This window comes from Lampris incognitus, chromosome 6, assembly GCF_029633865.1.
Source record: "Lampris incognitus isolate fLamInc1 chromosome 6, fLamInc1.hap2, whole genome shotgun sequence".
NCBI classification, from domain to species: Eukaryota; Metazoa; Chordata; class Actinopteri; order Lampriformes; family Lampridae; genus Lampris; species Lampris incognitus.
In genome coordinates this window covers 17,985,316-17,999,584 of record NC_079216.1, presented here as the reverse complement: position 1 = coordinate 17,999,584, position 14,269 = coordinate 17,985,316, and the positions used below count along the sequence as shown (strand labels likewise).

Sequence of the window (14,269 nt, the reverse complement as noted above, 5' to 3'; positions counted from 1 at the left end):
ATGTTTAACAATGTAATGGGAAGTGAACTGATACGCCCAGTTAAAATAGTAAACCTTAAATTTGGGTCAATTGTGGACGAGTGAAAATGAAAAGGTACGGTCTTACGGAAAAAGAAGCCGACACCTCTAGCTTTGGACATGAAAGGTGATTGATAGATCTGTGAAATCCAATTAGCCCCGAGTTTCCTGTGCTGAGTGGCTTTAACATGTATTTCTTGTAATAATATAATGTCGGATTGCAGTGACTTCAAGTGTGCAAAAACTTTACCTCGCTTTATCGGGTGACCTAAACCGTGGAAATTCCAAGAAAGCAAGGATATGGACTCACGAGTGTTATTCATTTGTGATACCTTGAAAGAGCCATGAGACTGGGCATTGACCAACAAAAGATCATTCCATTATAATGAAACAAACTTCAAACTGGCAGCCAGTAACAAAAAAAAAATCAAATAAACAGTTAAATTGAACAAAACCCCCACCCAGTGCTTCCCCAAATAAAGTAGAGTTACCCTCATCCACATCTGGGACCCCCGGCCAAAAAGCGGAAAAATATACCTCCAACTTACAGCCCCTCAATGGCACTCAGTGCAGAGCAGGTTGAGCACAAAAAAAAAAACGCCATGATAAAGTCTGCTCAGTGCACGTTTAGACTCTCTTCATTTATGTTTCAGAAAATAGCCTTTCAAAGTTTTTGGTCAATAAAATTCTTCGCTTTAACCGAATTGCTGAGTATTTATTTATTTATTTTTTGGATTTCCCCCCCCTTTTCTCCCCAGTTGTATCCGGCCAATTACCCCACTCTTCTGAACTTTCCTGGTCGCTGTTCCATCCCCTCTGCCGATCCAGGGAGGGCTGCAGACTACCACATGCCTCCTCCGATACACATGGAGTCATCAGACGCTTCTTTTCACCTGACAGTGAGGAGTTTCACCAGGGGGACGTAGTACGTGGGAGGATCACGGTTAAAAAAAAACATTTGAAAAACTCGACAGCAGTGTCTCTTTCTAGAAATCACGACCCGGTTACTCAAGATAATCCACAGACCTTGTGAGCAGTTTCATGTTGCTGTAGTTTGATCTAAGAAAATAGCACGCCCCCCCCCAGCTGGAAATTTCCCAGTTTATGGTTGTCTTGAGTCCGGAGAAAAAGATTCTGGAAGAGACTGCAGAACTGAGTTTTACAAAGTTGGTCTTTATGTTCTGCACATTATTACAAATGATATTAAATAAGGGAATGACTGCTGGGATAGGCTTCAGCATACCGCGATCCTAAGTAGGATAAGCGGCTTGGATAATGGATGGATAGATGGATGATAAGGGAATGTTTAGTATCATATAAATGACAATTTACCTGGTAGGTCGTTGGATATACACAACTATTTAACCAGGGTGTAATATGCATCAAATGTGACCAGTCAGCATTCAATACGGAATATACTGTCCACTGTTATTCCAGGAGAAGCAGTTTCAAATGGAATTTTCCAACAAAGTAAAGTGCTGACTCAGGATTAAATAGCTGGTTGGGTGGTTTGGACTCACCAATCGATTTGAGACCAGAGAAGGTTGAAAAAGTTCTAAAGTCAAATTCTGTTCACTCTTTTCTACATGTTTACTCTGGATAAGCTAGATGGAAAGAGGGACAGAATTGTAAGATTCTGTGATACATTTAAGTATGTGTTTGTTTTTTTGTCAGTCAGTGTATTCTGCAGCTTCGTAGTTGTGTGTTTTTGTAATCTGCTTTGTGTTAGGTTCTGTATGGTGTACTCGGTTAGGGGTCCTATAAGTGTGTGGGTGTGTTTTCACTTTCTGTTTTTTAATCTGGTAATGCAGACTTACCCTGTGTACCGGAGAGAAGTGAGCGGAGCAGTCTGTTGAGGAAGTTTACTGTGATACCGAGAAGTTGTTCTGCGAACTGCTTCCCCTGTGCCTCGCTGTGAGAGTCCCTGATGGCCGAACACAGCAGGTCAAGGGCTGGACACAGCTCCTCGATGCCTGGAGACAAACAGCTCTCATCACCCATTCATGCAGGTACATCTCACTTCCGGCTACCATTAGGGCTGGGCGCGACATCGACTTTTTACATGATATCGATACATTTTCAAACAAGACATAGGCTGAAACAATAACGTTTATATGGTTTGATGTTGCATTAAAATACATAACCCGTTTCTTAACACTAGAACAACCGGGATTTCACGCCTACCTAAACGACCATGGGCAGTCAAATTGACGGCTGGTTTTTAAACTCTATATTCTGTCAAGATAAATACCCAATTGAGATATTAATGCATCACATATATGTTAGTGTGTCTGTAAGGAAACGACTGACACCAAAATTAACATTTTAACAACTATAATACTATTTTTAAACAATTTAAACTTCAGAGACATGGTCGAACTTGAATAGCAAAATTGAAAAAGTGAAAATATTACCCGAAAAACAAAACGGAAAACACATATTACTAATCTAACAAACGTAATAAGGCCTACAAAACGAGAAATGTTAAAAAAAGAACTGACAATAAATATTAAAACAGTCCCAAACAACGACCGGAACTTAAAAACTATTAGAACGACCATGGGCCGTCATTTTGACCGCCGCGGTTTTTAAACTCTATATTCTGTCAAGATAAATACCCAATTGAGATATTAATGCATTATATGTGTTAGTATGTCTGTTATGAAGCTGACACCAAAATTAACATTTTAACAACTTTTAATACTATTTTTCAAACAATTCAAAAGGGCCACTGTCCAACACCTGTAAATATTGCAACGCGTCGGTGGTAGTCATGGTGCGTCTGTAACGGCGTTTGTAACCAGACATGTTGGCAATAATCAAAAATCAAATTTAGACTATTTCTCTGCACTGGAGAACGCTAAATTCGCGGCAAAGGAAATGATGCGACCAACACACGTCATAGTGACATGACGTGCACGTTCACACGCAAATTACGAGACAGTCATGTTGATCGCTCATGGTCGTTTTAGGTAGATCTTATCATAACTTTTTGTGTGTGTGTGTGTGTGTGTGTGCAATTGATCTAAAACTCGTTTTAAATACAAATATATGCAATTTAAGGAGAATTTGGGATGCGGCAAATCTGTATTTTTCCTCCCACAAAGATATTAAACTTTGAAAATCCAATGCTGTTTGCATTCTATTTTTATTTAATATAGGCTATTTTAGATCATTTTTTATTTACATGTTGATATACTGTGGAGGTGTATATTTCAAAACAGGGAAGTGTCTTTGCATTTTATTTTGATCTGTTTTAATAAAAGTGCTTGTGACATCTCACATGTGGCTTTGACCGACAACTGAACATTTAGCCCACTTCGTAGAAAATACCGAGATATATATCGTGCATCGACATTCAGCCTAACAATACCAAGATATAATTTTTGGTCCATATCGCCCAGCCCTGGCTACTATCATGCTATTCATAGCCAAATGGCCCTGATCATCTCACACAGATTAGGTGTAACTCCAACATATTGTACAACTATATATGAAGCACTTGGCTACTTGAGGCTGTGTTCTCTACACAGCCTTAGGGGTATGAAGAGCCACAAAGGCCTGCAGGTTAAATAATCACTGAATAGTATAATCTTTCCAGTCCAATTTATTTGAAAAACTTGACCAACATGATTCCGCAATAAAAAGACAGGGTGGAAACGTTCCACGAATCCGACATTCCCCTTTTTCTCCCCAATTGTATTTGGCCAATTACCCTACACTTTACTTCCGGCTTCCCACCCGCAGACACGGCCAATTTTGTCTGTAGAGACGCCCGACCAAGCCGGAGGTAACACAGGGATTCGAACCACCGGCCCCCGTGTTGGTAGGCAATGGAATAGACCGCTACGCAACCCGGACGCCCCCGAATCTTAAGATTTTGTAATTATAGCAATTCTGGTCCCCATGACATGATACACCATGTGATCAACCCCAGTGTTTCTGATAACTATAGTACCTTGTCTCACTAAAGGGGACCCCCCAAAAGCTGAGGGAAGCTCCTGAAAGTACTCTCCTACTCGCAGACAGGAAGACCACCAGATGCCATGCTGAAAGCTTGGCACTGAGGCTTAAGAACACTGGGCTTTACACCCCAATCAGCCCGATCAGTCGGTTGGTCAGTCAGGTTCTTACTGTTGAGGAGGCTGAGTGTGGAGACAGCTGGCTGATCAGATGGACTAGATTCCGTGTGAACATTCAGGATGCTTTCTTTGCTCTTCAGGAAGAAGTCCACTGTGTCCAGCTGACGGTTCTTCACCCCTGCCTGGAAAAGACAGAATTGCTCATCTGGTAAATGACAGTGGTTGTTAGAATTAGGCACGAAGGCAACCTACACAGTTAATCTCCAAACTAGTTACCTGGTAACCAAAGGAAGCAACCTAAGGTTGCAGGTGATTTGAAAATGCCCACCTTGAGGTATTCAGGCTAGCGTAACCAGTCTTCTTTTAAATTACTTCTCAAAATATGATTTTACAGAGTTTTGTTTTTTTTTTGGCTTTGTTCTCTCTGTTTTTGTATGTTTTTTGTGGTGTCGTTTTTGGGAAATTTGGGGGAAACGGAATTTTGTTTCTTTTGTGTACACAAGTACATGAAAGAAATGAAAAATTGTTCCCAATTCCTTTTTTTGGGGGGGGGGTACCCCCTTTTTCTACCCAATTGTACCCGGCCAATTACCCACTCTTCTGAGCCATCCCGGTCACTGCTCCATGCCCTTCTGCCGATCCGGGGAGGGCTGCAGACTACCACATGCCTCCTCCGATACACGTGGAGTCACCAGCCGCTTCTTTTCACCTAACAGTGAGGAGTTTCACCAAGGGGATGTAGCATGTGGGAGGATCATGCTATTCCCCCCAGTTCCCCCTCCCACCTGAACAGGCGCCCCGACCGACCAGAGGAGGCGCTAGTGCAGTGACCAGGACACATACCAATATCCGGCTTCCCACCCACAGACACAACCAATTGTGTCTGTAGGGATGCCTGACCAAGCCAGAGGTAACGAGGGGATTCGAACCAGTGATAGTAGGCAATGAAATAGACCGGTACACTGCCTGGATGCCCCCCACAGAGTTTATTTTGATTTATTTCTCATGTTTGCTTGGGTAAACCAATTGTTAATTGCTGACTCACAGATGACAGTGTAGTTTATCTTATTGTTTCTGTTTGCATTTAAATCTGACACAAATCCATCCATCCATCCATTATCCAAACCGCTTATCCTGCTCTCAGGGTCGCGGGGATGCTGGAGCCTATCCCAGCTGTCACTGGGTGGCAGGCGGGGGGGGGGGGGGGGGAGAGACACCCTGGACAGGCCGCCAGGCCATCACAGGGCACAACTCTTTATAGCCGTTTAGAACTGTGTTAAATAAATACAACTTAACACATAATCATTATGTCCTCTGCATAATCATCTCCCTGCATGCAGACTGAGTGAGACTCTGCTCTGAACAAACAATACACAGGCTTTCAGATAGACGTCTCCCCTTGGTTTAGAGGAGACAAGACACTCATAGGAAAGTGTATTCACAGGATGGGGAGGGTTTATTTAATGCAAAGATAACTTTTGAAGCCCCTCAGGATTTTCTGTTCATGTCTCTTCCTTTCAGTGCTTCGTTATGCGGATAAAAAACGAACTGGAACATCTCTTCTTAAGGCAAAGTAACTCAAAATGTCAACAGAAATTGCATACATTTGCCAGTACAAAGGATGTGATGTAACAATTCCTGTGCCACACGCCAGAGTGGCCATTCACATAGAGGACCACTGTAACAACAAGCCACACATTCACAACTAGGGACAACATAATACGGCCGATTCACGTGACCTACATGTCTTTGGACTGTGGGAGGAAAACAGAGCACCCGGAGGAAACCCAGACAGACGCGGTGAGAACACGCAAACTACACACAGAGGATGACCTGGGACAACCCCCAAGGTTGGACAGCCTCGGGGTTCAAACCTAGGACCTTCTTGCTGTGAGGCAACTGCGCTAACCACTGCGCCACCGTCCTGCTTTTACGAAGGTTAAATTCTGTAAATTCTTCCAAAAGTCCTGTGGATATGTTAACCTGACCCTGCAGTCCTGATGTACATCTGACTTGGAGGATTATACAGACCATCTTGTACCCAGAAACTAGCTGAAGCTCAGGCTGACGCTGAACCTTTGACCTCTGTGCCTTTATTAAATGGCACTATGTTTAAAACTATAGGGGAAGAAATGACAAACAGTAGTGAGAAAAAAAAAACCTCAAAATAGACAAAAAGGAAAAATGCAAAGTAGCAAAAACAAACAGACTGACTGAAACAGGTCCTGAGCAACAAGCAAACAGCAGAGGAAAAAAGGATGAAGGAAATGTCGTATTGTATTTAATCAAATCTGAATCCCCAAGGGGAGGTTGGAGAGGGGGCGTCTTTTCAAATGGAGCGAGAGAGGAGGAAGAAGGGAGAGAACGAGGACGAGTGGCGTTCTCTACCTGCAGAGAGTGGAGGGGGATTGAACAGCGCCCCCAGGCGTTGAGGTGACACAGAGCGTCAACGGTCGCCGCACTGCCAAACACCATCAGCCTGCTGAGGAGATCCTGCTGAGAGACGCCGAACAGCACCTGGGATAAACCGCTCTCTGCGAAAAGACGGACGGAGAGGAAGCAGGGCAATAAGTGGACAAACAGCAGACGGAGACAAACAGCAGGAGAACAGATGGACAAAAAGACAGGCGGACGGATGAAAAACAGCAGATGGATACACGAACAGCAAAACAAAAACAAGAGAGACAGGTCAGGTCAGCTGAGAGGAATTTGGAAAAGGTGCTTCACACCAAGTTACAACTACATACTTAAAGCTCAGCGTTTTCGGTTTTTATTTTTCAAAGCCAGACAGCATGCCGAATTTCACCACAAGAGGACACTGTTACATAACCTCACACGAACAGGAACAACTTTTGGATCCGTGGAAACATAAAATCCAGGTGGAAATCGGTTTAAAAATCTGGGTATTTTTCGGTGAAAATCGGTAAAAACCAAAAACGCTGAGCCTTGTACATACTGTAGCACATTTCTTTAAGCATTTCCATAATTTACTTTAGGTTTAAAAGCTTTAAAGGACTGTTTTGTTACTGGCATCAAGTGTTCTCCATTAAAGCGGTCTCTCGTTTGTGGTATGATAAATCTTGTATGAAAATGAACACAAAAACTGCAGAAACAGCGCTAAAACAGTATGGGCACAATTTATACCAAAGGACTCAGTTCTCTGTCCCAGTGTCAGAAAGCCAAGTGTCTTTCTGTCACTTTGCTGCTTGCCTGTCTGTTTGTCTGTCTGTCAGTCCATATTTTACTTTTTTAAAAATCCCCCCCCTTTTTCTCCTCAGTTGTACTAGGCCAATTACCCCACTCTTCCGAGCTCCACCCCCTGGATTTCACCCCCCGGATTTCACCGGGGGGAGGGAGTAGCTAGCTCACTCTCTCTCTATGTCTCCCTCTATGGCTCTCTCTATGGCTCTCTCTGTGGATCTTTCTCTCTCTCTCTCTATGTCTCGCTCTCTGTCTCTCTCTCTCCTCTGCCGATCCGGGGAGGACTGCAGACTACCACATGCCTCCTCTGATACATGCGGAGTCGCCAGCCGCTTCTTTTCACCCGACAGTGAGGAGTTTCACCAGGGGGACGTAGCATGTGGGAGGATCACGCTATTCCCCCCAGTTCCCCCTCCCCCTGGAACAGACGCCCCGACCGACCAGAGGAGGCGCCAGTGCAGCGACCAGGACACATACCCACATCCGGCTTCCCGTCCCCAGAAAACAACCAATTGTGTCCGCAGGGACCCCCGACCAAGCCGGAGGCAACACGGGGCTTCGAACCGGTGATCCCCATGCTGGCAGGCAATGGAATAGACCGCTACACCACCTGGATGCCCTATCAGTCCATATCTTGTCTACTGGTCATTTACTTTGCCTGCATGTCTGTCTGTCTCTCCCTCTGCATTCTTTCCTATCCATCAGTCTGTCTGTTGTCTTTGTCCGTCAGATGGAGGACTCACTTTTTAGCAGGAGACTGAGCTGATGTTCTCCAGAGAGCTGCACAGGCACGGCCTCCTTCTCGGCCCTGTGGTAGCTCACACACTGGGACTGAAAATCCCACAAGGCCACTGTGCTCTGGCGTTTGCTGGGGCAGGTGAAGGTCAGAGTGGTGGAGAACTCGGAGACAGAGAGAAGACACGGAGAAGCCGACTCGGGGACAGAGAAGGTGACAATGGCCCCTCCGGGTGGTACTCTGCTCTGGGAGAGCCGGGATGCATTGAGGGCCTGGGAGCACTCTGGGTGAGGGAAGCCTGAAAACCAGGGAGAACCAGCAGGCTGGGAGGGAGAAGATGGGGCCTGGGCTTTGTTGTACATGGAGGCCAGCCGTGCTTCCCATGAGCTGGAGGTCATGGAGGCATACAGACAGACAGGGGGAGAAGGAACCAATTAAAAAACATTCCATCAGCTCTGAAAATAAACCTGGGTAAGATGCTATCAGCCAACCCTAGAGGTGTGATGACTATTAAAACTTCATGACATAACATCAATTATAACCCTAATCATTTCAATATCACAAGGGAATCGTTCAAATGTGTTAACATGTGAATAAGTCAATTTTTCTTTTTCTTTTTTTTTTTTCTTGTGCTACACATCCACCTAACCATCCAATTTATATATCCATGCAGCAGTGGAGTTGGACTCACTTTCAGCTTAGGAATTAAATAATGAAGAGTGGTCCACCCCTGTTGGGGCAAGGGGGTGGAGAGTGGGGGCTGCTTTTGGCATGTACAGATCACTAAACAACAAAACCCTGTAGTTGATATCAGGGGCACAACGACGGGGGATGCAGAGGGTGCAATGCACACAGGCACCGCATCAGCGTGGGCACCAAAAGACCGTACACAAAAAAATTATAATAATTAAAAAATACAACATGTAAATATATATTCTAATATAAGTAATAATATTTATAAATATTAAACTTTTGAAAAACAAATGGGCCTATAACCAGAAAGTGTTTACTGTACCCGGTGCTTTGGTGCCCCCGCTGATGTGGCGCCAGTGTGCATTGCACCCTTTGCACCCCCTCTCATTGCACCCGTTTAATATAGCTGTTGTGCCTCCAAACCAACAAAAACACATTGAAACAATTCAAAATCAACTACAAAACCCTTTCTAGTTCCTGAAAAACATGACAAGGACTCTCGACTCACACCATCTGTCACATCAAGACATGTTTGACAAATGGAAACTGGAAATGAAATCAAGACTTTAATGCTGAAAATGTATCAGACCCCAGGAAGCCCAGCTGGTGCCATGGGCCTCAGCTAACGGGGATCCTTCCCCCCCTTTTTTCTCCCCAATCGTATCTGGCCAAGTACCCCAATCTTCTGAGCCATCCCGGCCGCTGCTCCACCCCCTCTGCCGATCCGAGGAGTACCACATGCCTCCTCCGATACATGTGCAGTCACCAGCTGCTTCTTTTCACCTGACAGTGAGGAGTTTCACCAGGGGGACGTAGCGCATGGGAGGATCACGCTATTCCCCCCCGTCACCCCCGCACAAGCGCCCCGACCGACCAGAGAAGGCGCCAGTGCAGCGACCAGGACATATACCCACATCAGGCTTCCCACCCGCAGACACGGCCAATTGTGTCTGTAGGGACACCTGACCAAGCTGGAGGTGACACGGGGATTCGAACCGCCGATCCCCGTGTTGGTAGGCAACGGAATAGACCACTACGCTACCCGAATGCCTCAATGGGGATCCCTTTAAATAAATAGCTAAATGTGTAGCCTGACATTTGCCAATACATACCAAGATTTTTGAATGTGTAGCTAAACCTCAACATCATGGAGATTTGTGAATGTGTATCCAGATTGGAAAATGTGCATTCTGTACCTCATGTTTAATTTAACTCGGTCTCCATGTCCCTGCACATTCTAAAAATCAGCATCGCTGTATCTGTGAACTTCATCCATCTTTTCTGTGCACACACTTTTGTACCAAGATCGGCAAATGTGGCGCTGTAAAGACCACCCACCATCAGGCGGGGAACCACATTGCCTTGATGGTGCTCTTGTGCTGTGGCTTGCGCCTTTCAGAACAAAATAGTGCCCCCAATTACTTCCCTGCTGACTTGGCTGCGATGTACCAGTTTGAGCACGTGCATGCGGACAGGAATGCAAAGACATATATGGTGAAAAAAGATGCAGCTACCTGAAGTTGAAAAAAAAATGCGACAGCATAATATCATATAACAATGTGACAAAGGCCTGTGCTATATATATATATATATATGCTTAGATAAATAGGAAATTCCATTTGTCAAGTCGTAAATTAAGTTTTTTTTTTAAATTTTCAGAATTAGAAAAGTAACATAACTGCAGTGTTGGGGAGTAGTTAACTACATGGAGTTCAATTATGTCCTCAATGTCCAACAATGTCCTCTCCTTAAAACACACCCTCTAGCTGCATAAGTGACGTCGTACCTGCCCTGGTTACAAAATCAAACGCTGTCACACTTTGCTCTTTGTCACTTCAGCTGTACCTTTGTGTAACTATGAAATACCAGACTCACATTGTGATAATTTTTCCACAACATAGTTCGGACGTAGTAGTTGAGCTACTTTTTCAAAGTAGTTTTAGTACGACAAGCTTAAATTCTCAGAGTAGTTAGGATGTAGCTGAACTTCTTTTCATCGTGAAGTGGCTAGTAAGTAGTCCATCAGTAGTCCATTCCAACTGCACCTGCAACCTGCATCCAACTGTTGCACAATAATGCATCACTTCCCCCAAATTCTCTCCTTCTGAAAATGTGGGAGTTGAATGCTGTTAGCAAAACGGCACGGCAACTAAGTTCACTTATCTAATGTCATAAAAACGTATTTATAACACTACATGTCGAATTCTTGTCTTCTAAAATGTTCAAAACTTGTTCGACGTGCACTGTTTTGCCGACCGTGCCTTGAGACTACTGTAGATCTTTCTAGAACTGATAACGTTAGATTATGAGTGCTAGCATAGCTCATCCAAAGATGTTGGCATTACTACAGTTCCAATATGAGCTGAGTCAGTATGATGGCATTTTGTATTCATTTGCATAAAGTTAAATCCTCTTCAACTACCCTACAGCCAGCTAAATGAATGGGATCCGTTGAGATTATTTCACAAGCGGAAGTCTCACCTAAGAGAAGCTGCTCTGACACGGAGTAAATAAAGTTAGCTGAAAATACATAACGTACATACACAGCAAATGACGGTAAAAGCCAAACCAATATAAAATAGCCAACAAACAGGAAAAAGTGAATGTCCTTAGCTGAGGTGATCTTGCAGATCACTGGTTGCATCTGGGTACGTAAGCACGTAACCAGTGAGGACCTCACATTACACATCACTCCCATGAGTCACGTAACCAGTGATGTATATTAAAAAGTGCTTGCAACGGGTCCTCACAGTTGAGTAGAATTTTTGGCTCAATGCAGTTCAGTCATATGAGCGTGACAGAAATACACCGTAGGAATTGGTAAGGAGATTCGTCCATCACCCATAGCCCCCTCAAAAAACTCTTCAGATCTGGACGATTCACCCCAAATTGACATGAAAAAAGTAACATTCGCCAAAAAGCGAGTTGTTTGCATCCCTGGTGGAGACAGAGAGTCTACAAGTGTACACCACTATCAGATACACAATATCTATCTATAGTAATCAGCTAGATTAATCAGCTCATAATGTTATCGGCCCACCATCTCCAGATCCTCCAGATTAACAATCCGCCACTGTATCCATCCATCCGGGCAAGTACTGAAGACCTGTGCTAATCAGCTAGCTCCAGTGTTCACCACAATATTCAACATCTCCCTAGCTGAGTCTGTGGTCCCCGCCTGCTTCCAGATCCACCATCATCCCTGTGCCGAAGAGTGCTTCTCCAACATGCCTGAATGACTACCGACCAGTGGCCCTCACCTCAGTGGTCATGAAATGCTTCGAAAGGCTGATAAAAGACCACATCTGCACCTTCCTCCCCTGCTCCATGGACCCGCTGCAGTTTGCTTATCGTCCAAACAGATCCACAGAGGACACCGTCTCCCAGGTACTGCACGCCACACTCTCTCATCCTGACAGCCGGAAGGGGGGGCTACGTGAGACTGCTGTTCATTGACTATAGTTCAGCTTTCAGTAGTTCCCATCAGGCTGGCTGGCAAGCTGAGTGAACTGGGACTGAATACCCCCATGTGCCTGGATCTTGGACTTCCTAACTGCCAGGCCTCAGGTGGTCAGGGTGGGTAGTCACACCTCCAGCTCTCTTACTCTGAATACAGGATCCCCCCCAGGGCTGCATCCTCAGCCCCCTACTGTGCTCCCTGTACACACACGACTGTGTGGCCAGGTTCAGCTCCAACTCCATCATCAAGTTTGCGGAGGACACAGTCAGTGGTGGTGGGTCAGATCTCCGATGATGACGAGATAGCCTACCAGGAGGAAGTTGCTGCTCTATCATTCTGGTGCCTTGACAACAGCCTCCTCTTGAATGTCTCCAAAACTAAGGAGATGATTGTGGATTTTAGGAGGGCACAACAACAACAGAGGACGTACTCACCATTGAGGATTAATGGGACTACTGTGGAGAGGGTGAGCAGGTATAAATATCTGGGAGTCCACATTACAGAGGATCTCACATGGCACTCACACACAGACACTCTGGGGAGCAAGGCAAGGCAGCGCCTCTATCACCTCAGGCAGCTGAGGAAATTCAAAGTCTCCCGGAAGATCCTCCAGTCCTTCTACTCTGGGGCTGTGGAGAGCATCCTGACAGGATGCATCTCTGCCTGGTTTGGCAACAGCTCCGCCCAGGATAGGAAGGCTCTGCTTAGGGTAGTGAGTTTTGCTGAGCGCACTATTGGGAACTCACTCCCCACCCTGCAGGACTTATACGCCAAGAGGTGCCGAACCAGAGCCTACAGGATTATAAAGGACCCTCACCACCCCAACAACGGACTGTTCCAGCTGCTGCGGTCATGCAAGCACCTCCACAGTCATGCTGCAAATACAGAGAGCCTGAGATGGAGTTTCTTTCCTCAGGCCATCAGGACTGTGAACTGTGACCTTACCGGGGCCCCCTCGCTGACCCATACTGCCCCCCTCATGCTCAAGCACACGCACGCACGCACACACACACACATACAAAGGTAACCGACTACACATTACTCATATTATGTACATACATACCTCATATTTCAGTACATATAGTTCAGATTTCTATCTTAAGTGATTTTACTGTATATATTGTGCTGTCTGATTTCTTTTTACATAGAGTTCTTAACTGTTGATTGTAAATTGTAAATTGTGTATTGCAAATTGGAATGCGTGTGTACCTGTTGTACTTTGTTGTTTGCACATCTCGGAGCTCGTACATTTTTTCATTTCACTGCACTTGGGACTTGTACTTGTGTGTATGTGACAAATAAAACTCTTGAATCTTGAATGCATTCCCTATCCATCCACCGAGTAACAACAGCTCTTGGAGACCAGAAATTCTCATCATTAGTAGGCGGTCTGTTGTGATTGTGTTGTATGGTGATCATTGTTTTATTTACCGGTCAGTGCTGAAGCACATGCCCAGTGCAGCTTGGCTCCAGGTGGAGCTGGACACGCTATCCTGGTCCTTGGACTGCAGGGGCTTGAGGGTGGGCTGGCTGGGGGTCTCACCACACAACAGGTGGTCTGGGAAGCTCCTGGTGGAGGTGAGAGCGTGAAGGGAGAAGTTATTCAGAGGACTGTTGATATTTTTTGAACGTGGCTCATTTTGTTGTCTCGGCTTGGAGGCTTTTTTTTTTTATATATAAATTTATTTCTGATTTTTCCCTTTTTTCTCCCAATTTAGTGGCCAATCGATCCCTATTTTAATTCAAACACCCACCCTCGTACTGCATGCGTTCGCCAACTGCATCTCTCCGGCCGGCAGTCTCGAAGGAGACCGCCTCCCCACTTCCGTGACAAGGCGACTCCAGGCCGAAACACTGTTTTTTCCGACACACACAGAGACGCATTCACGTGACAAACACAAGCCGACTCTGCCCCCCTCCCGAAGACAGCGTTGCCAATGATTGCTGCTTCATTGAGTCCGGCCATAGTCGGATCTGATGAGACCGGGGCGCGAACCCCTGGTCCCCAGTGGGCAACTGCATCGACACAAAGCCGATGCTTAGACCGCTACTTAGAGGCTTTTGTCTTGATGCTGTGGT

The 14,269-nt window shown here is 45.3% G+C and overlaps 1 protein-coding gene across 1 annotated transcript in view; it reads right to left on the bottom strand.

Moving 5' to 3' along the window:
• spg11 (SPG11 vesicle trafficking associated, spatacsin) overlaps positions 1-14,269 on the bottom strand; it is an 89,739-nt gene that overhangs the window by 67,099 nt on the left and 8,371 nt on the right. Inside the window, exons 6-10 of the mRNA XM_056282353.1 lie at positions 13,622-13,759; positions 8,045-8,424; positions 6,489-6,634; positions 4,153-4,282; positions 1,836-1,991 (exon numbers count right to left, since the gene is read on the bottom strand). Coding sequence (XP_056138328.1) covers positions 1,836-1,991; positions 4,153-4,282; positions 6,489-6,634; positions 8,045-8,424; positions 13,622-13,759 — 950 coding nt within the window. The remainder of the gene's footprint in view (positions 1-1,835; positions 1,992-4,152; positions 4,283-6,488; positions 6,635-8,044; positions 8,425-13,621; positions 13,760-14,269) is intronic.